This window comes from Procambarus clarkii, chromosome 40, assembly GCF_040958095.1.
Source record: "Procambarus clarkii isolate CNS0578487 chromosome 40, FALCON_Pclarkii_2.0, whole genome shotgun sequence".
Lineage (NCBI taxonomy): Eukaryota > Metazoa > Arthropoda > Malacostraca > Decapoda > Cambaridae > Procambarus > Procambarus clarkii.
Window position 1 is genome coordinate 38,296,294 of NC_091189.1, and position 22,925 is coordinate 38,319,218.

General features: G+C 44.3%; 1 protein-coding gene across 6 annotated transcripts in view; it reads left to right on the top strand.

Annotated features, from left to right (window-relative positions):
- Positions 1-21,794, top strand: part of LOC123758034 (uncharacterized) — a 247,631-nt gene extending 225,837 nt beyond the window's left edge. For 5 of the 6 annotated variants that reach the window (XR_011231032.1, XM_069339000.1, XM_069338997.1 and 2 more), the window contains one exon: positions 21,274-21,794. Coding sequence is in view for 1 of the 6 variants with exons in the window: in XM_069339000.1 (XP_069195101.1) it covers positions 21,274-21,277 (4 nt within the window). In the remaining 5 variants the exon portion in view is untranslated. Of the gene's footprint in view, positions 1-12,835; positions 13,270-21,273 lie in introns of those variants that run through there. The other variant, XM_069338994.1, reaches the window with a different exon arrangement.
- Positions 21,795-22,925: the final 1,131 nt, after the last annotated feature.

A 22,925-nucleotide genomic window follows, 5' to 3' on the forward strand; every position in this document is an offset into this window, starting at 1 on the left:
TCGCTACATAATAGCATGAACAAGTATATTATGGTTTTTTTTTAGGCGATGCTGTGGTCACAAACTGAACAGCAGTGCTGTGAGCTCATGCTGCATGCGTCAGGCTTGGTAGCTCACTCAATACTGAGGCCCCTAACACCCGGGAATTTGGTCCACGATTTTTAAAAAAAATGGCGTCTGTTTACAAGAGTCCTGATGAAGGTGTGGTGAACCTGGTGTATCCGCAGGCCGTTTAAATCTTGCGTAGTACTCCAAAGCAGCAATTTTCTGCAAGTCGGTCAAAGCATCATATGATGCGATGCGCTATTTAAGGGTTATGAACATTGTGCGAGGAGCCTATGCTATGCTTTCTAACTTTAGAATTGCTTTTAAATACGTGAATAAAGAAATACTAAAGAAATTGTTCGTGACTTGTTAGACCAGAGCTAGAATATGCAGCGGTTGTATGGTGCCCATATCATAAGAAGAACATCAACAAACTGGAAAAGGTGCAAAGACATGCCACTAAGTGGCTCCCAGAACTGAAGGACAAGAGCTACGAGGAGAGGTTAAAGGCATTAAATATGCAAAAACCAGTAGATAGAAGAAAAACAGACGACATGATCACTACGTACAAAAGAGTAACAGGAATCGATAAAATTGATAGGGAAGAATCCCTGAGACCCGGAACTTCAAGAACAAGAGGTCATAGATTTAAACTAATGAAACAAAGCTGCCGGAGAAATGTAAGAACATTCACTTTTATAAACAGAGTGGTAGACGGCTGGAACAAGTTAGGTGAGAAGGAGGTGGAGGCCAAAACCATAAGTAATTTCAAAGCGTTATATGACAAAGAGTGCTAGGAAGACAGGACACCACAAGTGTAGCTCTCATCCTGTAACTACACTTAGGTAATTACACGGAAATCACAATAGCGTGATATGTCAAATTAACAAATCCACAAGGGGGCTGTGGTGAGGGGTTCAAATTTACGCCCGGGACTATCCCAGACACTGCCATAGTCGACTGCACCACGACATGGTTTGTGTCTCAAAGAGGCTGCAGGATCCGAGTAAGGTCAGTAGAACTCCCGGTTGCAATTCTTTAACCCTTAAAGTGCGCATCACGTCATATGACGTGTTGGAAGTTCTTCCAGTCAACTACGCTTCACGTCATATGATGTGTATGGGTACCACGCATGATTTGAATGTCCCACGGTGTAGCTGGGGTTCCCATACGCTGCCCATGGTCTATAGTAAACAGCGGCCATTTTGAACAAAATTCCCGCTCACGAACCGAAGGCGTGGGAGGCATGAGTTTAGCGAGAGTCACCATGGCGAGCGCACGGTCAAACCCCTCTCGGGCACGCACCACGCAATCCCTCACCCCAGAGCAAATAACCCACGAATTATTCTCTGAAGGTGAAGAAAGTGTGTTTGATAATTCAGACAACGATGAGGATTATACACAGTTGTCGGGTGATAGTGGCAGCAGCAGTGAGAGTGACAATGACCAGTGTGCCATGGCGAGGCCTCTGCGCTCACCCATGCCTCCTCGCCCAGTTTCTACCCCAATTCTACCATGACCTCACAGTTCCTGTGGATATTTACTATTTGAGGGTGACGAGTCAGAGGGAGGTGACTCCTTTTCTGGGTTTAGTGACTCAGATCATAGTTTTATTGAGCCTTTGGCTGGTAGCAGTGGTGTAACTGGGCGAGAAATTGTCGTGTCAGCAGCGTCTCGTCCAGCCAAGTGCCACCGCATGGCACCACGTGAGGGACCAAGACCCTCGTGTTCACGTGCATCCACCTCACGTGCATCCACCTCACGTGCACCCACCTCACGTGCACCCACCTCACGTGCATCCACCTCACCTGCTCCCACCTCACGTGCATCCACCTCACCTGCACCCACCTCACCTGCACCCACCTCACCTGCACCCACCTCACCTGCACCCACCTCACCTGCACCCACCTCACCTGCACCCACCTCACCTGCACCCACCTCACCTGCACCCACCTCACGTGCACGTAGCCGCCGTGCTTCTCGCAGACGGTATTCAGCTCCTGGTCGCCGGTATGCATCGCTTCCTCGCCGTCTTTCCTCTGCATCTCACAGGACGCCTGGTGTACTTGAGTGGAGTGTTGGTGACGATTTTATTCCCAATATTCCTCACTTTGACGATAAAGATGTAGGGATTACAAACCTTTTCCCTAATCAAGGTGAGGACATGGCTGAGATGGAATATTTTACAGCATTCTATGATGAACCACTCATGGAATATATTGTACACCAAACAAACCTGCATGCTGCTTATCTGATTGAGAGGCAAATCACAGAATTTTCACGACTGCAGCGTTGGAAAAATACCACAGTTGCGGAAATGTATGTGTTTTTGGCACTCTGTTGATGAAGCACTGTCACAGACATGCAATAAGTGACTATTGGAGCAAGGACCATACAGTGCCAACACCTTTATTCGGGAAATATATGTCATGAGACAGGTTTCAGTTTCAGATACTCCTCAGGTGTCTACATTTTGGAAGTGTTCAGGACCGAACAGATGATGATAGACTGTGGCGAGTGAGTCACTACATGACCAAGGTTATTGGAAAATTCAGAGATTTTTACATACCAGCACAGAAGCTGGTGGTTGATGAATCTCTCATACTTTTCAAGGGACGTGTTCCATTCAAGCAGTACATTCCCTCAAAACGAAACCGATTTGGCCTGAAATTTTCTGTTCTTTGTGATTGTGAGACAGGATACGTGTTACACATGATTCTGTACTCGGCTAGTGATGTAGACATTCCCGGTAACGACGAACATGGATTCTCGGGGAGTGTAGTGAAGTCCATAATGGCTCTGTGGATGAACAAGGGACACATTTTATACACGGATAATTACTATACAAGTCCCTTGCTAGCTCGGTTCTTGCTAGAAAATAGAACCGGATTGGTTGGTACAGTCAAGCCACAACAAAGGGAAATGCCTGTGTTTGACAACGACATTGCAGTTGGTGAGTGTCAGAGAAGGAAAAGTGATAACATTCTGTCAGTTCGGTGGAAAGACAAAAGAGAGGGGAACTTGTTGACAACAATTCATGATGGAACAATGGTGAACAGTGGGAAAATGAACCATAAAACAAAGGCACCAGTGTATAAGCCAGACTGTGTTTTAGACTATAATATCAACATGCGGTTGATTGATAAATCAGACATGATGATTGGCACTGCAGAGTGTGTGCGGAAAACATGTAGGTGGACGAAAAAAGTGTTCTTCCATCTTGTGGACATGAGCATGCTGAACTGTTTCAACATGTACCTTGTAAGAACTGGACGTAAGCCCACTTTCCGTGCCTTTGTATTTGATGCCGCAATACAGTTATTAGGAAAGTTTGCGAAAGATGTCCCAGGGATTCAGCGGCCCATCATAAACCCACTGTTGCAGCATGCTGGTACTCCACGCCTCGCTCACACTGAAGCCTTCCTAGCACACAGACTCAAGTATTTGCCACCAGCTGGGAAGCGTGCAATAGCCCAACGTGATTGCTTGGTGTGTAAAACAACGACACGTAGAGATCAGAAACGGAAGCTTGTGCAAACATGGTGTGAAACGTGTGGTATCCCATTATGTGCTGTCGACTGCTTTAATGACTACCACAGTCTATAAAACTTGTAAGTGTGCTTCAAAGTGTGTATAGCGTGTGTGTGTGTGTAAATATCTAAAAATATAAGCAAAACATACAATATAATAGACTGTAATGACATATTATATTGCCGTAATTGAAAACATTTGTGTGCGCCTGTGTATACTCAAATATGCAACAATTATTGATATAAAATATGTTAAAACATTATATGGAACACAATTAGTGAAAAAAATTTGGATAAAATGCGCCTAGACATTGTAAATAAATAGCGCGAAAATATATTTGTGGCAACTCTGGCTGCTTGAGGACTGCGCGCAACGCCTCGGGGGCGTGTACTGCATGAGCGAACATGCAGATTGTGACGCCATCGCTCATCTTGCCGGCTCTATTGCAACAAAAGTAAGTACAATAGAATTTTTTTTTTATTTTTCCCGTGATCAGTGAACACAACTTAACAGATTAGCAAGAATTTTTTTTTTTTTTTTTTCAAAATTACATGCGCCTGTGGGGAACAAAGGATATTATATCCCCTAGCTTGTTAAGGGTTAACCGTGTCGTGGCGCAGTCGACTAAGGTAGCGTCTGGGATCATCCCAGCCGTAAGTTCGAACCCTCATCACGGCCCTTGTGGATTTGTTCACTAGTATTGCTTCTCCTTGGAAATCAAACCCAGCCTCTGAAATCCACACTGACCTTTTGGGAGCCAGAAACAGAATTGGGCATTCTCTAAGAGACATGGGAACCTGGAGATCATATATTTACCCAAAATATCTGATCCCCAGGTTCTCCAACAATGCTGAGTTCAAAACATATCATCATTGAATGTAATGAAATGCCTCTTTCTGGTAGAGCCTTGGTGGCTCCTTGTAGCTGTTTTGCTGAGAATGCTCTATACTGCAAATCACATCAGTTGTGAGTTCTGTTTGACCTACTAGATACCAGAGCCAGAATCTGACCCCCCTTTCCTTCCTCACAGAGGCACAGAGAGTAGATAACATTCTGCCATTTCATTGGGAAAGCATCCAGAAAGATAACAAAGCTTTACAAACAACTGCTTGGTATACAAGACTTGAAGCCAAAATTGCCAAACAACTCCCCAAACAATCCAAACAAAACAAAATAATCCACTATAAACTAGCCTGAACCCGATCGCTGCTACCAGGTGGCCTGGCGCTCAGTCCTCCATCAGCTCACTAGTTCTGCAGCAACGAAAAACCAGCCCAATGAACCTATAGAGCTTGAAGAGAGGGAGGGAGGGAGAGAGACAGTGTAGCTAAATAACCACAGAGAAAAAATGTGCAACTTAACAGGGAGGAAAAAGAGGCAGGAAGTACTAATTTGAAGGAGAGACCATCGGCCGGGAAACATGACCCAGGGCAACATACGCGCAATGAGGATCTGGGACATTGAGTAAATACCTGGCCACCTTGACCATGTTTGACTGCTAGAACCCCTGAGCTCGAATATCTGCCCAAGACATACTGTAATAGATTGCTGCGAGATCAGGATATTTGCAAACATCATGGGCCTGTGGATAGGCCACAGGCTGGCTGAACTTGATGACACTGTAGGCAACCTGAGATATATGAGCCTTCGAACAGGAGACCAAGCAGACAGGATTAACCAACAAAACATCCACCAAAGTGAAGCCGGTGGTGTGCATGTGGTGATGAACCACCACTACCAGATAACAAATTATGAACCCCTGGATGAATCATCCAACCATAAATAACCAATGGACCCCTCTAGAAGCCTGCAGACTCAATCTTCATCAGAAATAAAGGAGATGATTGTAAGCAAAGTAAGCCAACCAACTAAAAAACTGCCTTAACCCTTCCACCCCGCAAGTCATACAGGGATGCTTTTGGCATCTCTAACCTCACTGCATCTATGCATCATGAAACTACCTCATGCTACTTTAGAAAATATTCTTATGCAAAGTTATTCATATTCAGGATTTAGTGACCAGGATGCTGATAATAATAGCAACATTGTGCCTAGAGTTAGTGATAGGCGTGTTATATTGGAGGCATTATGTAGAGTCAGGTGGCGTCTTATTTATTTATTTATTTATTTATGCATATACAAGAATGTACATAAGGAATGTGAGGATACAATTATGGTAATTACAGTCTTGTAAAGCCACTAGCACGCGCAGCGTTTCGGGCAGGTCCTTAATCTAAGAAAATTTTAAGGAGGTAAATACTTGCAAAATTTATAGACAAAAAAATGATAACAGATTACATGGAATGAAAAAAAAAAAAAGATGAGAGAAAATTATAGGTACAGTATATTAAAGCACATAGGTAGCTATGATTGATTGCAATGACAGCTTAAAATGGTAGTTGACAACAAATTGGTAGGCACAATACAGCAGAAACAATATAAGATTGATTGCAATGACAGCTTGAATGGTAGTTGACAAAAATTGGTAGTCACAATACAGCATATGGCTAGCACATAAAAGAAGACAGCAATGAACACAATGATAAGGTTGTTTGATATTACATAAAAATTAGGAGATTGGGTACCACTAGGTACAGAGCAAATTAAAGCTCAGTGTAGGAAACTAAATAGATGAAGTTAGGTACTTTTTGGTTTTGCTTTTAAATAAGGCAAAAGTTTTACAGTTTTTCAATTCACTAGGGAGTGAGTTCCATAGACTAGGTCCCTTAATTTGCATAGAGTGTTTACACAGATTAAGTTTGACCCTGGGGATATCAAAGAGATATTTATTTCTGGTGTGGTGATAATGGGTCCTATTACATCTGTCCAGGGAGAGTTTCAGAGCATGGTTTGCATTTAAGAACAGGGTTTTGTAAATGTAGTTGACACAAGAGAATGTGTGGAGGGAGTTAATATTTAGCAAGTTTAGAGATTTAAACAAGGGAGCTGAGTGTTGTCTGAAAGCAGAGTTAGTTATTATTCTGATAGCAGATTTTTGCTGTGTGATGATGGGCTTAAGGTGGTTTGCAGTGGTAGACCCCCATGCACAGATACCATAATTAAGATAGGGGTAGATTAGTGCATAATATAGTGAGAGGAGAGCAGAGTTAGGAACATAATATCTGATTTTGGAGAGTATACCAACTGTCTTAGAGACTTTCTTAGTTATGTGTTGAATGTGGGTGCTGAAGTTGAGTCTCTTGTCTAGGAATAGGCCAAGAAACTTGCCATCATTTTTATTACTGATGTTAATGTTGTCTATCTGTAGCTGAATTGCATTTGATGATTTGTTTCCAAATAAGATGTAGTAAGTCTTTTCGATGTTTAATGTTAGTTTGTTCGTTGACATCCATAAGTGGACTTTTTTTAATTCATTATTCACAACATTATTTAGTGTATGTGGGTTGAGGTTTGAGTAGATAAGGGTAGTATCGTCAGCAAACAATATAGGTTTGAGAATATTAGAGACATTAGGCAGATCGTTTATATATATAAGAAATAGAAGAGGTCCTAAGATGCTGCCCTGTGGCACTCCAACGGTAATTGGTAGAGTGGAAGAAGTTGTATCATTGATGGTTACATATTGGTGTCTGTCACTAAGATAGGATCGGATGTAGTCAAGGGCAAGGCCTCGGATTCCATAATGCTGGAGTTTAAATAAGAGGTAGTTGTGATTAACAGTATCAAAGGCTTTTCTTAGGTCAATGAAGAGTCCAATCGGAAACTCATTTTTGTCAAGGGCTGAGTAGATAATGTCAAGGAGACTAATGATTGCATCATTGGTACTCTTTTGGGACCGGAAGCCAAACTGGCAGGGGCTGAGTATGTCGAATTTTACGAGGTAGGAATAGAGCTGTTTGTAAATAATTTTTTCAAATATTTTTGATAGAATGGGTAGATTTGATATTGGTCTATAATTGTTTATGTCCGCCGGATTGCCTCCTTTATGGACTGGCGTTACTCTTGCTTTTTTGAGGATATCAGGGAAGGTGTGACACTCTATAGATTTGTTGAACAGTAGTGCTATGGGTGGGGCAAGGGCATGGGAGGCTCTCTTGTACACAATGGACGGAATTTCACTGGTGTTCCCTGCCTTGGTTTTTAGAGAGTGTATGATGGACACAACATCTGCCGGGCTGATTGGTGAAAGGAGAAGAGAGTTTGGATAGCTGCCTGAGAGATATGTGTTAATATGTGTCTGAGTCTGTGGGATTTTACTGGCAAGATTAGCACCAACCGATGAAAAGAAACTATTAAATTCATTTGCCATTTGCTTATCAGCTGACTAGTGTAATTACCTATATGTAGTTACAGGATGAGAGCTATGCTCATGGTGTCCGTTCTTCCCAGCACTCTTTGTCATACTGTATAATGATTTGAAACTACTGATGGTTTTGGCCTCCACTATCTTCTCACTTAACTTGTTCCAACCATCTACCACTGTTTCCAAAAGTGAATTTCATAATTTTTTTGCAGCTTTATTTAGTTAGCTAAACTCTATGACCTTGTTCTTGAAGTTCTTGAAGAGGAAATGTTTTTGAAATAATGATTACATTTTTAGGGTTAAGTACAGCTACATAATAAAAAAATACAATACTATTAATAATAGTATAAGTATTTAATGTAATAAAATAACATAGTACATAGAATAGTATTTACACACCAAGCAACAACTTTGTGACTATAAAGAGAATTTAGAATACTGTATTATGATTACATACTGTTACTTTTCCTGAAACTCTTTGCGTAATAGTGGTTTCATAGATTGTGTAACTCCTGTCCCTACAACATGTACATTACTCCTATGTCCTTTGTACACACATTCGTTTGAATAAGCATTGTATTGTATTGATACACTGTATTGCATATAATGGCTATAGTAATGATGAGATAAACACTACTGTGAAATGACACTTGGACTGGTGGTACAATCCTGAACCAAGAACAGAAACTTCAGCACCTCCAATAAAATTACATTACAAATCCACCATGCACGGTGAATGTAAAACAGAAGAAAGAATAATGAAAGAAATTATCTGTAAAGGGGTAAAAAGCACAACACCTAACAAAAACATAGACCTAATCATATTCTATAAAATAAATAAGACCACTGACATCCTCATTAAAAACAGCCCACAGTCAACTAAGAACCCCTTACAGCAGTTGATCGTGGTATATTTATTTATTTATTTGTTTATTTATATACAAGAAGGTACATTGGGTTTATGAGGATACAGCTTTTGAAGTTTTACTTTCTTGTAAAGTCACTAGCATGCATAGCGTTTCAAGCAGATCCTTAATCTATGAGTGTATACCATTGTGGATATATGTACACCTGCCCCCATGAAGGATGTAGCCGTCTATCTAAGTACATAGGTATGATGTCGAGCAAGCTGACGAGGCATTTGACCTGTCATCTTTAATCAGGTGCCCCTAAAAAGTGCCTTCTCACATGAGAGAAGCTCATGACATCACCCTAACAAGAGAAATGTTAAACAAAAATATTTGCATATTAGACGAAACCCAAGATGTAAGAAGATTACAAATTCTTGAAGCCATTCACATAAAAGTCAAACAACCTACTATACATACTCTAATAATGGAACTATCCACTCTACTCACCCATGAGAATGATAACAAGACCGGAACGCAAAGATGCCAATGACAACGTCACTACCCAAAATGCCATGCCAACTACACCTGACTAATCTTTGTATGTACAGTGGTACCTCGGGATACGAGTTTTTCGGAATACAAGCAGGATTTGCTCGGAAAATGTGCCTCAGAAGGCGAGTTTGTTGATACGCATACAGGCCAACCTATTGCGTGGTGGTACGGCGATCGTTGCCCCTCACCCCTCTGAATGATGAAGATTAAGCCACCCAAAAGGTGACACGGGCATGAATAGCCCATAAGTGGTGGCCCTTTTGAGCCATTACCAGTATCAAGAGCTGATACTGGAGATCAGTGGAGGTGCGAATGCACCCTGCATGACGGGAGATGTCTCCCTTGTGAATGTGTTAAGATGAAGATGAAGCCACCCAAAAGGTGGCATGGGCATGAATATCCCGTATGTGGTGGCCCCTTTTGAGCCATTACCAGTATCAAGAGCTGATACTGGAGATCAGTGGAGGTGCGAATGTACCCTGCATGACGGTAGATGTCTCCCTTGTAAATGTGTTAAGATGAAGATGAAGCCACCCAAAAGGTGGCACGGGCATGAGTAGCTCGTAAGAGGTGGCCCTTTTGAGCCATCACCAGTATCAATAGATGATACTGGAGATCTGTGGAGGTGCGACTGCACTCTGCGTGACGGGAGATGTCTCCCGTTAAGTGTCCCTCACCCCTCAGTTTACCAGTGCCTCGCACCCAGTGACTATCCCACGTCAATTGTTCACCCGGATTTTCAGTGTTTTGTTGGATTTTTGGTCATTTGACCATAAAAGTTGTTATTATATATCTTGCCATGGGTCCCAAGAAAGCCAGTGGTAAGGTTCAACCTAAGAAAATAGTGCGATCGAGCAGCAATACTGAAAAGTGTATACTCTTTTCACTGTCCTGACATTAATTTTTGATGTACGTATTTCATTTTTGTACCAATGTATTCGCAATAGAATGTTCTAGAAGAACATAAGTATAAAATGTCACACAAGGATGCGTTAGACTGGCACCAAATAAAAAACTACTGTAACCCCGCGATTATCCGGGATTCGAACATCCGAAAAACGCCCTTATACGGCCAAAATCGTGAACGGATAAAGTTATCACAATATCCGGCCAAAATAGCCACAGGGACCGGATTAAAGCAGGTTTTCTGCAGAAATTACACTATCCGGTCAGTCCCCCAGATAATCGTGCCTTTGTCCGTATATGAAAACATGAGGCAGGCCATACGGTATTAATCCCGTCTGCCCGAGACTCGAGGCGCATGGTGTAGTGGGGGTGGGGTGGGTGGGTGGTGTTGGGAGGGTGGGAGGGGTGCGTCAGGAGGGACTACCTGGGTACAGGAATTACCATTAATTTTAGAACAATTAATCATAGCCAAAAACAAATAAAATAACTACTAGTAATTATGTAATAACAAATAAATAAGTTTCCTAAAAGCATTGTGCACAGGCTGAAGTTTCCTTCAAAAATATTGTGAATTTTTTTCCTCCTGGCGGCCTACGTAACGCTATGGCTGCCCCAAGTGGACCTGTCCAACACTGGTCAACCCATGTGCGTCCGTCCCTCGTGTTATACACAGTGCTGCGCCATTAGTGAAATATTTTTTTAAATAACTTTTTTATTTTCATAGTAACTTTGAACATTTTTGGCCAAGACTATGTCTGGTAGCAGCATCAATCGTTCTGGAGGTGTTAAGAGGAAGAAAGTTGTCCTAACAATTAAAGACAAGTCACAGTTATACACCTCAACCAGTGCGGCCTCACAGTGTTGCGCCATTAGTGAAATATTTTTTTAAATAACTTTCTTAATTTTCATAGTAATTTTGAACATTTTTGGCCAAGAATATGTCTGGTAGCAGCATCAATCGTTCTGAAAGTGTTAAGAGGAAGAAGATTGTCCTAGCAATTAAAGACAAGTTACGTGTTGTTCAAACAGTGAGGCGTCACAGGCAGCCAAGCGCCTTCAACAAGTGAGGCGCCACAGGCAAGCCAAGCTCCTTCAACAAGTGAGGCATTATAGGCAAGCCAAGCGCTTTCAACAAGTGAGGCGCCACAGGCAAGCCAAGCGCTTTCAACAAGTGAGGCGCAAGCAAGCGCCTTTAACAAGTGAGGCGTCACAGGCAAGCCAAGCGCCTTCAACAAGTGAGGGCATGCAAGCGCTTCAACAAGTGAGGTGCAAGCAAGCACCTTCAACAAGTGAGGCCTCACAGGCAACCCAAATGCCCTCAACCAGTGAGGCTTCAGCAGCTGGCAGTCAAAACTAACTTAGCTTAATGAACTGTACAGTAATTTTAAGTGTTAATTTTAGTGTTGTGTTAGTATAGGTTATGTAAATTGTTAAGAATTTTTAACTTCAAGATGTGTGGCATCAATCAAGAAGACGAACACCAACAAGGTAAGTTGAGGTTTCTAGTTGAATATTTAATAAATGTATGTGGCAAGGCAATTCAAATTATGTTGTTTGTAGTATAAAAATAGTTGGAAATGGTCACTTTTGGACTCGTAGGTGAAAAAGTACCATTATCCGAAAAATGTGATAATCCGGCTGGGGGTCCTTCCCATATAGTCCGGATGATCGAGTGGAGACAGTACATCGATTACACTTGTTGTGTCAACAATACAATGGTCTTACCTCGATGGTGCAATGCTATGCCGTTCTCCCAAATAGGCTATGCAGCTATTAGAAAAAGCAGAAATTTCATGGCGGACATTTTCAAACTATCCCAAAGTCGATCGCATAACAAATAGAGTTTATAGAAATATTTTTTCTCGTGACTCATGAGCGAGTCCTCTGTGCGACCTCAACACAAAAAGTGGTAATGCTCTCGAGCGCCGTGATAATGCTAAAGTGTTAAGAAAATGTGTGAAGTATGGGAAGAATTGCAAAGTTTTGTTGAAAAAACTCACCCAGATAAAGCTGTAGCCGGCCGTTGCATTGACCTTTTAAATGATAATGTGATGTCTTACTACAGACAAGTGTTAAAATGTAGGGAAAAACAAGTGTCTTTAGACAGATTCTTAGTAAGACAAGCAAGTCTTAGTGGTATGCAGGCAAAACATGCCAGTGTGTGCACACCAATGACGTCCTCACTGCCTGATGTTATAATGAAAGGGGACTCCCCTTCCAAACAGTAACACCTCTTCTCCTCCCTCCTCCTCACCATCTTCCATACGCCAACAGCAGTCCTCAGCAAGGGTAAGTAATAACTTGAACATAGTTTTGTAGGTTTATTTAGATGAATTAGGTATAAAATGTAGTTTGAAGTGAGGTTTTTGGGTAGTCAGAAACGGATTAATTCATTTCCCATTATTTCTTATGGGGAAATTAGCTTCGGATTACGAGTTTAGGGAATACGAGCTGTCTCCAGGAACAGATTAAACTCTTAAACCGAGGTACCATTGTATAGGTTATTGAGCCATGCATCTAACATTTACTCCTTACTCCTCATCTAATTGTATGCATTGTATGCATACAATTAGGTGGTACAATTGTGAACCACTTGAGTATAGTATATTGATCTGTGCCTCTTACATTTTATTTCTCACCTAATTGTATGTACCTGACATGCCCCTACTGTTTCCTTGACACCCAGAGACATCTCAAGATGTTACACGACCAAAGATCACATTCACTCCAAACATCTACCACCTACAGGCTATCCATGCCTGTGCCACCCCCTTGTGGTGGCCTAATCTTCAACAACAACATACTGTCTCCTCACTAGATAATGAACTTTATAGGTCTGAAACATGTAAATTTATAATAAATGTAATACATTCCACAATTAATTTTTATTCATTTAGTCAACCTAAAACAAATATGACATTTGGAGAAATCCTCTTCCAATTAAACCAAGATGCTAGAGCACTAGTCAGAGGAATAGAAGCCCTAAACAAGAATATAATCAACACAGAATATGCAGTCATATTCAGTGGAACATTGTATATACTGTAATTGCATGTCCATTGTGTATGCTGGAAATGCTGTGCATATTGTATAACCTTATATATATATAGTTTTAAGTCTTTTTAGTTTTCTTTTCCCTTATTATGCTCAAAATGCTCTGCGTGTTTGTGGATTTAATCATTGTACTTGCCCTACCCATGATTCATACAATCTTCTTATATCCTATGTATGTATGTACGTTTGCTTAAATACAAATTATTATTATTACAATACAGTACAGTACTGTATAAACTCGATTATCCAGACTATATGGGAAGGACCCCATCCAGATAAGCCCGACATCCGGATTAGCTGACTTTTTACTGGGGAATTACAAAAATTAACATTCACAATATTTTTGTACCACAATCAAAGTAATTTGAATTTCTACACTCACTATAATTAATGTGTGGGGCTGGGTGGGTGGTCAGCTGGTTGGTTAGCTGCCTGGCTGGTAGGTAGGTGGGTGAGTGGGCAGGCTGCCTGGCTGGTAGGTAGGTGGGTGAGTGGGCAGGCTGCCTGGCTGGTAGGTAGGTGGGTGAGTGGGCAGGCTGCCTGGCTGGTAGGTAGGTGGGTGAGTGGGCAGGCTGGATGGCTGGTAGGTAGGTGGGTGAGTGGGCAGGCTGGCTGGCTGGTAGGTAGGTGGGTGAGTGGGCAGGCTGGATGGCTGGTAGGTAGGTGGGTGAGTGGGCAGGCTGGCTGGCTGGTAGGTAGGTGGGTGAGTGGGCAGGCTGGATGGCTGGTAGGTAGGTGGGTGAGTGGGCAGGCTGGATGGCTGGTAGGTAGGTGGGTGAGTGGGCAGGCTGCCTGGCTGGTAGGTAGGTGGGTGAGTGGGCAGGCTGGATGGCTGGTAGGTAGGTGGGTGAGTGGGCAGGCTGGATGGCTGGTAGGTAGGTGGGTGAGTGGGCAGGCTGGCTGGCTGGTAGGTAGGTGGGTGAGTGGGCAGGCTGGATGGCTGGTAGGTAGGTGGGTGAGTGGGCAGGCTGCCTGGCTGGTAGGTAGGTGGGTGAGTGGGCAGGCTGGATGGCTGGTAGGTAGGTGGGTGAGTGGGCAGGCTGGCTGGCTGGTAGGTAGGTGGGTGAATGGGCAGGCTGGATGGCTGGTAGGTAGGTGGGTGAGTGGGCAGGCTGGCTGGCTGGTAGGTAGGTGGGTGAGTGGGCAGGCTGGATGGCTGGTAGGTAGGTGGGTGAGTGGGCAGGCTGGATGGCTGGTAGGTAGGTGGGTGAGTGGGCAGGCTGCCTGGCTGGTAGGTAGGTGGGTGAGTGGGCAGGCTGGATGGCTGGTAGGTAGGTGGGTGAGTGGGCAGGCTGGATGGCTGGTAGGTAGGTGGGTGAGTGGGCAGGCTGGACGGCTTGTAGGTAGATGAGTGAGTGGGCAGGCTGGATGGCTGGTAGGTAGGTGGGTGAGTGGGCAGGCTGGACGGCTTGTAGGTAGGTGGGTGAGTGGGCAGGCTGGATGGCTGGTAGGTAGGTGGGTGAGTGGGCAGGCTGGATGGCTGGTAGGTAGGTGGGTGAGTGGGCAGGCTGGACGGCTTGTAGGTAGATGGGTGAGTGGGCAGGCTGGATGGCTGGTAGGTAGGTGGGTGAGTGGGCAGGCTGGACGGCTTGTAGGTAGGTGGGTGAGTGGGCAGGCTGGACGGCTTGTAGGTAGGTGGGTGAGTGGGCAGGCTGGATGGCTGGTAGGTAGGTGGGTGAGTGGGCAGGCTGGATGGCTGGTAGGTAGGTGGGCTTGCAGGTGGATGGACACACACCACTCCCACTCCTGACACCCACCACACTTATACCCACTCCTGACACCCACTCCTATAACACCCACCACACCCACTCCTGATACCCACACCCACTCCAGCCTACCTGCTTGCCTGCCCACCCAAAGCCTGACTCTCTCCCTCCTTCCTTCCTTCCTTCCTTCCTTCCTTCCTTCCTTCCTTCCTTCCTTCCTTCCTTCCTTCCTTCCTTCCTTCCTTCCTTCCTTCCTTCCCTACAAGCCTGACTCCCTCCCTCCCCCCCCTCCCTGCATGCCTGACTCCTTCCTTCCCTCCCTCCCTGCATGCCTGTCTCCCTCCTTCCCTCCCTCCCTGCATGCCTGTCTCCCTCCTTCCCTCCCTCCCTGCATGCCTGACTCCTTCCTTCCCTCCCTCCCTGCATGCCTGTCTCCCTCCTTCCCTCCCTCCCTGCATGCCTGTCTCCCTCCTTCCCTCCCTCCCTGCATGCCTGACTCCTTCCTTCCCTCCCTCCCTGCATGCCTGTCTCCCTCCTTCCCTCCCTCCCTGCATGCCTGACTCCTTCCTTCCCTCCCTCCCTGCATGTCTTACTCCCTCCCTCCCTGCATGTCTTACTCCCTCCCTCCCTGCATGCCTGTCTCCCTCCTTCCCTCCCTCCCTGCATGCCTGTCTCCCTCCTTCCCTCCCTCCCTGCATGCCTGTCTCCCTCCTTCCCTCCCTCCCTGCATGCCTGTCTCCCTCCTTCCCTCCCTCCCTGCATGCCTGTCTCCCTCCTTCCCTCCCTCCCTGCATGCCTGTCTCCCTCCTTCCCTCCCTCCCTGCATGCCTGTCTCCCTCCTTCCCTCCCTCCCTGCATGCCTGTCTCCCTCCTTTCCTCCCTCCCTGCATGCCTGTCTCCCTCCTTCCCTCCCTCCCTGCATGCCTGTCTCCCTCCTTCCCTCCCTCCCTGCATGCCTGTCTCCCTCCTTCCCTCCCTCCCTGCATGCCTGTCTCCCTCCTTCCCTCCCTCCCTGCATGCCTGTCTCCCTCCTTCCCTCCCTCCCTGCATGCCTGTCTCCCTCCTTCCCTCCCTCCCTGCATGCCTGTCTCCCTCCTTCCCTCCCTCCCTGCATGCCTGACTCCTTCCTTCCCTCCCTCCCTGCATGTCTTACTCCCTCCCTCCCTGCATGCCTGTCTCCCTCCTTCCCTCCCTATATGCCTGACTCCCTCCTTCCCCCCCCCCTCATTGCTGAGCAGGCTCCCTCCTTCCCTCCTTGCCTGCCTGCCTGCCTGCCTGCCTGGTTGGCTGGGTCCCTCCCAAACTTTTCCACAGGCAGATTTGGGTGGGTTTGAGCAGGCAGGCAGGCAAGCAGGCAGATTTGGATGGGCGGGTAAGTAACCAGGCAGGCAGGTGGTTTGGGCGGGCAAGCAGTCTGGCATGTGGGCACACAGGCATGTGGGCAGGTGACACTCTCCCTACCCATACCTCCATACACCCACACCCTACTTTTGCCCTCCCTCCACCCATCATCCTCCCAATCTTTGCCGTCACCCAATCTTCCCTCTCCCTACCCATGCCATGCTCCCATTCTGCCCCTCTCAGCTCTCTTTACCTCCATGCTCCTCCTCCCAACCATTGCCTTCCCTCCACCCACCACCCTTTCAACCCTTGCCATCAATCAATCCTCCCCCCCCCTCCACATACCATGCCCCCACCCTCCCCCTCTCCATGCCATGCCCCCAACCTCCCCCTCCCCATGCCATGCCCCCATCCTACCCCTCCCCATGCCATGCCCCCAACCTCCCCCTCCCCATGCCATACCCCCATCCTCCCACTCCCCATACCATGGCCCCCATCCTCCCACTCCTGATGCCCTGCCCCCCTTTCCTCCCCCACCCCCATGCCATGCCCCCATCCTCCCCCTCCCCATGCCATGCGCCCATCCTCCCTCTCCCAGCTCGTTCAGGAATACAGGCTGTCAGGATACTGATGGTCTAGACAAGCTCTCAGGATGCACAAACTCTGTGCCAGACAAGACAACACTGGACAGACAGACAGACAGATGGTCACATATTTCCTTCCTGTTCAACCCTCCAGCACCCTCATGTTAACCTTCCCAACTCACCCCACGAGTGTCAACACTTGCTGTACGATGACATAACATAATATGCTCCGTAAGTTGCGTCAAAACCCATTTGATTTTTTTGTAAATATTTAAATGAATAAATTGCCAACCAAATACTGTTCAAATATTATGTTGTGTTATTTAATATTCGTAACTAGCCCTTCACGGCAAAAAGAAAAAATTATATGATTAAATAACTCCTGCACCACTTCTGAGCCTCCCTCCCAACCGAAACCCTACCGTCCCAGACTGCCACCCACCCCCCTTGCTGGGGTTAACACGAGAATCATTTCCATCCCTCTGGTACACACTCCTCAGTGCCATGCGCCACTTCCAGCAGATGCACTCTCTACATGTCTATCTACACTGATAAATGTACACATCCACATGATGATACCCACACAATATCCAAAGACCCATGAACCTGGTTGGCTCCCTCCTTCCCTGCCTGCTTCCCTTCCTCCTTGGGAGGCAGTGGTGAGGTGTCACCTCCTCAGTGGTGAGGGAGGCAGTCCATCCCTCACCAGTTTGCTGAGAAATTTCAATAATTTTGCAGACGAGGAGTCACAATGACATGGCTGAAATATGTTGACCAAGCCACACACTAGAAAGTGAAGGGACGACAACGTTTTGGTCTGTCCTGGACCATTCTCAAGTCGATTGTGATGAGGGAAGGAGGCGAAGGCAATAAGTAGGCAAGAGAGAGGTGAGAAGAAGGAAATCTTAGAGGAAGAAAAAGCAAGGCAAAAGATACAAAAGGGGAAGGGGAAATAAAGGGGATAGTAATAGGAATAAGAAAGGGATCGTAAGAGAAAACAAGGGAAAGAAAAAGAAAGAAAGAAAGATAAATGTAAGGGTAAGCTTACGTTAGGTCACTTTTGTTAAGGGGCCATGGTAATAGGATATAAGAAAGTGTTGTAGGGTATTCATAATTTATTATCCTGATAAATGTGAAAGGTGCTGCACCTAGGCCAAGTTTCAGCATCTCAGCCTAAATAGAGAAGGAGAAAAAAAAAAGAAAAAGAAAAAAAAATTTTCAACCATGTTCAATTGATTTCACAGCCCACAATTGTGAACCAAAATCATTTCTACGACACTCACCTATGACGTTACTATATAATAAAGATTTTTATGACACATCTTTATCCCAGATGTATTTAGTGCAATAATACAGATTTTTAAAAGTTTCCCAAAAACGTATGCAACAAAATGAAGTGTATCATTATTTATAAAATCAATACATCTACGTAGATAAGAATAATGCCGTAATTTTTTAGAGGCGTAAACTCTACATATAATGTGCAAGTTTCATGTAAATTGAATAATAAATAAAGGCTGTGAAACCAGATCTAGTTGTAAAAGTTGGAGTTGCGTAGCGCGCGTGACAAGTTACTCTACTCGCGGTCACTCGTGACTGCGTGATTTACACATTGGCCAGCTCGTACCTTCTATGGAGAGCTCGCATGCATCTAGCTTTCAATGCTTTTCTCTTGTTCGTTTGGTAAGTCATATTGCAGTACAAATAGCAAATATAGCACGAGTTCTGGGAGATATTGTGAGAGCGATACATCCACTCTCCATGAAACACACACAGTGACTGGGGGTCTGAGCCACGTACCACCTCTCTCTCACACGATACTGTTGCCAATGAGTGAGTTTATATTTATTTTATGCATAACATGTTATTTTCAACGCAATTACGAAAAATAAGACTTCTACAACGTAAGATACAATACCCCGCGGCGCACCAACGCCGCGAGGACCAGACTCACGAAAGTTGCAGCGGGAAATTTGACTCTAATTACGTTATTTTTCAACATAAGATAAAACGGTTTGCACCACAGTGTTGCCAGAACGTTGTAGTATTTTTCGTAATTTTTCGTAAATATTCCATTTTTCTTCGGGTTTTCGGTTACCATGGCTCCTTAAAAAGTTTTGATCATTTGAGTATATACTGTGAAAGGGAAGAGTCAAAGCAACAAAGCCAGGACAGTATATACAGTACTCAAATGCTCTAAACCTTTTAACAAACGTGACCTAACATAAGCTTACCCTTACAATTTATCTCTCTTTCTTTCTTTCTTTCTTTTTCTTTCCCTTGTTTTCTCTTATGATACCTTTCTTATTCATATTACTATCCCCTTTATTTCACCTTACCTTTGTACCTTTTGCCTTGCTTTTTCTTCCTCTAAGATTTCCTTCTCCTTACCTCTCTCTTGCCTATTTATTGCCTTCAGCTCCTTCCCTCATCACAATCGACTTGAGAATGGTCTAGGATGGACCGAAACTTTGTCGTCCCTTCACTTTCTTCAATAATTTCACTTGTAAAATTATCTCAATAATTCTGTTGAGCTGTGAGAGTTATGGCAAGTGGTATACAACGAATGTTAGGCAGGGCGTTTCACTTGTTTATCTCTCAGTGGTAAAGGTTCATATTTGATATTCGGCAGCAAGTCGACCCTTGGTTTTGGAGAGCTTTTAGGCTTTAAATGTTGCCTTGTACGCCAGCATAACCGATAAATTATCTGCCTGTCTATTTCTATTAGGACAAACCCTCCGGTCATCCAGATTCTGTGGATATACATCCGGATATGGACATAATGCGGATGCGATTTTTTCTGGATGACCCCATTATGCAGTTTAGTGGATTCCGGATAATCGAGTTCAAACAGCATTATTATTATTATTATTATTATTATTATTATTATTATCATTAAACTGTTATTACATAGTCCTATTTTTATTTTATAAAATTATTATAATTATTATTATTTAAGATAAAAACCTACACTTGTGTATTTGTGAAATTTATGTAAGAAATTTACACCCAGTCTTTCTCACTCTTCTGAGTGCTTTATCAAGGTCTGAGTGTGTGATTAGGACAAAACTTATATCTCAACGTCTAATGAGATGGCTATCTTGGGTCCTCTTATTCTTATTTTTCTTGACCGCTTGACCATGTTACCTCTATTCCCGACTGGTAATGTACCTTCGGTAATGCCATCTACGGAAATATGGTCATGTGTCCTTTCTGTACTCCTGCTATTCTGGGAACTAGAGTTGTTATTAATCGAGGTGTTCATCTGGATGCTAGCCATCATAACCTTTTCCATACCCCAAGGAGTGTGTCTAATGGGACTGCTTTTATTCATCCATTTATTGAGATCTAATTTTAATTCACTCAATCATTTTCCTAGTAAATTTCCTAGTAAAGTAAAACTTTTATTACCAATGAAAGTATTCATAGTATTCGAACCCCTTCCACTACCATTTTAGTTCTAATATTATTACTTGTATAGATTATTTCACATTTCCTAAAATCAATATTGTGATCGTTTCCTAACTATGGTTTGCTACAGCACTGACATCAGCCATAATTCTACATACTTTCTTATGTTCTTCAATTTTGATCTCCAGTTTTTGCCCTGTTATCCCCGCATAGACTACATTCCAATCTCTACACTGTAATATATAAACTCCTCCCGGATTTCTATCCTCTCCTACTCTATTCTTACTAATCTTTTCTATAATTGCATTTGGGTAATTGAAAACGATTTTATGTTTTGTATCCGCTATGTTACAATTCATTTTCTAATCAGGATTCCAAGAGCATCTCTCAGTTTTAGTGTAAAGGATTCCTTTAGCTTTGCTGTGTGCTTTTGCAATAAACCATGAGGGATAACCTAAATCCAAAAAACTCTTATACTGTATCATTATTTAAGTTCAGCTTCTAGGTAAGACAGGTCACAAAGCCTATGAGGTCCTAGATAATGACTGGTGAGTACACATTGCTTAAGTGAATTAGAATGATATGAGGAAAATGAATATATGAGTTTGTATGTGTCTTTTTCCTGTAAGTACAGAATGTAAACTGATCACTGCTTCTACATCGTTTATATCCCATATCAGTACACCACCAGTTGGGAATAGAGGTGACATGGTCAGGCGGTGAAGAAAAATAAGAGGACTGGACCCAGGATAGCCGCCTCATTAGATGTTGAGATGTAAGTCTCGTCCTAATGGCACATTCAAACCTTGATAAAGCACTCAGGAGAGTGCGAAAGACTAGGTATAAATTCTTTACATAAATTTCACAAATACACAAGTGTGGGTTTTTATGCTATGTTATTATATCTGGAGAAGATATTACCATTACTAATTATTATTATTATTATTATTATTATTATTATTATTATTATTATTATTATTTTCTAATTAATAAAAAGAAACTCAATCTACTGTAATTATTAATTCCAGGTAGTGGACCAGTTGACCTCAGTCACTCGTGGAAGCCCTACCGAATGTGCGGGTACTACTACTGAATGTTGGTACTCTTTCTCATCTGTTATGGATCTTGAGCTATACTCACAAATTCCTTAATAAAGCTATGCAGAAAGTCATAGTTTAGGATATGTGAACCTCACATGATAGATAGAAGTCATGCTTGTAATAAATGAATCTCCAGCCACAGCTGGTAGTAAATCTAAAGTTCACAGTCTCCGTGGTGTAGTGGTAAGACACTCACCTGGCGTTCCGCGAGCGCTATGTCATGGGTTCGTATCCTGGCCGGGGAGGATTTACTGGGCGCAATTCCTTAACTGTAGCCTCTGTTTAACGCAACAGTAAAATGTGTACTTGGATGAAAAAACGATTCTTCGCGGCAGGGGATCATATTCCAGGGACTTGCCCGAAACGCTACGCGTACTAGTGGCTGTACAAGAATGTAACAACTCTTGTATATATCTAAAAAAAAAAAAAAAAAAAAAAAAAAAAAATTTAGACCAATTCCCAAATATCCAGCCACAGCTAGTAGTAAATATAAACTAATTCCCAAATATCTAGCCACAGCTGGTCATGAGTCTAGCTAGACTGTTATGAATGTGTTTATTCATAAATACTTTACCAGTCCCCTATTGCCCATGAAACTGCGGTAAATGCTGATTGAATGATGCTGTTTCTGGGAGGAGCCCCGTCGGCTTCCCGGAGCTATCCCAGGCTGATATGCTAATGTCAGACTTTGGCATCAGTCATGTGTATGGAGTTCTTAGGCCTACCGGGGACCACGGCCAGAACCGGGCCCCCTCAGAGAGGCAAGGGGAGCAATGGCCTATAGAAGCCCCCGTGTAGCTGGAAGCATTCTATGTCTGCCATCGACCGGAACAGGCACCCCGAAAGGTAAGCGCCCCAAAACAAACCCCTATTCTGGTTAAAATTGCTACCAAAAACCGAACTAGTGGAAAGAACTCCCCAACCGAAAACAAGCAAACTAGTGTGACGTCACACACTTCCGCGCCGCTGTCTGCGCAGCTCCCCCCTCCCCGGGAGGGGGAAGGGGGGAGCCCCAGACCCCCTGCGCCGGCTACCCACACCTCAGTTCTTGAGGCTGATGCTATAGGCGATGGTCGTGTGCTCTGGCTCCGGTGTCGCTACTGCACTGTGCTTTGCGTGTGGTGTTAGTTTTGTATGTGTGAGAGCCAGGAGTTATCTTCAGTACTCGGGCTGCATGCGCCTAGGGCTGCCTTCCCTAGGTGCCCTGTAAGTACTGCCCTTGGGGCTTGGGGCCACCTTCCACAGGCTCCTCGGGGTCTGCCTCTGCTGGTCCGTTTTACCTTTCGGTTTTTCGGCCGCCTGTTGGGCTCTTGGGTGTTCTGTTCTCCCTTGTTACCGGCAGGTAAGAGGCAGTTTGCACTGGTAGGGGCGCAGGGTGCTGCTCAGCTTGTATTTCCCGACATCGCGGCCGGCTCTGTTCCTTGGGGTTCGCTGTCCTCTTGCGGGGTTTTGTTTTTCTTTTTGTTTTTGCCTGGTGGGGGGTTCTGTCATTTTATTCAGTTTGTTTTTGCCCTTCCACTGTTCTCCTCGGTGGCGCCCCCTGCTAGGTCCCCGTGAGTGTACACGTCCCTGGGGTTCAG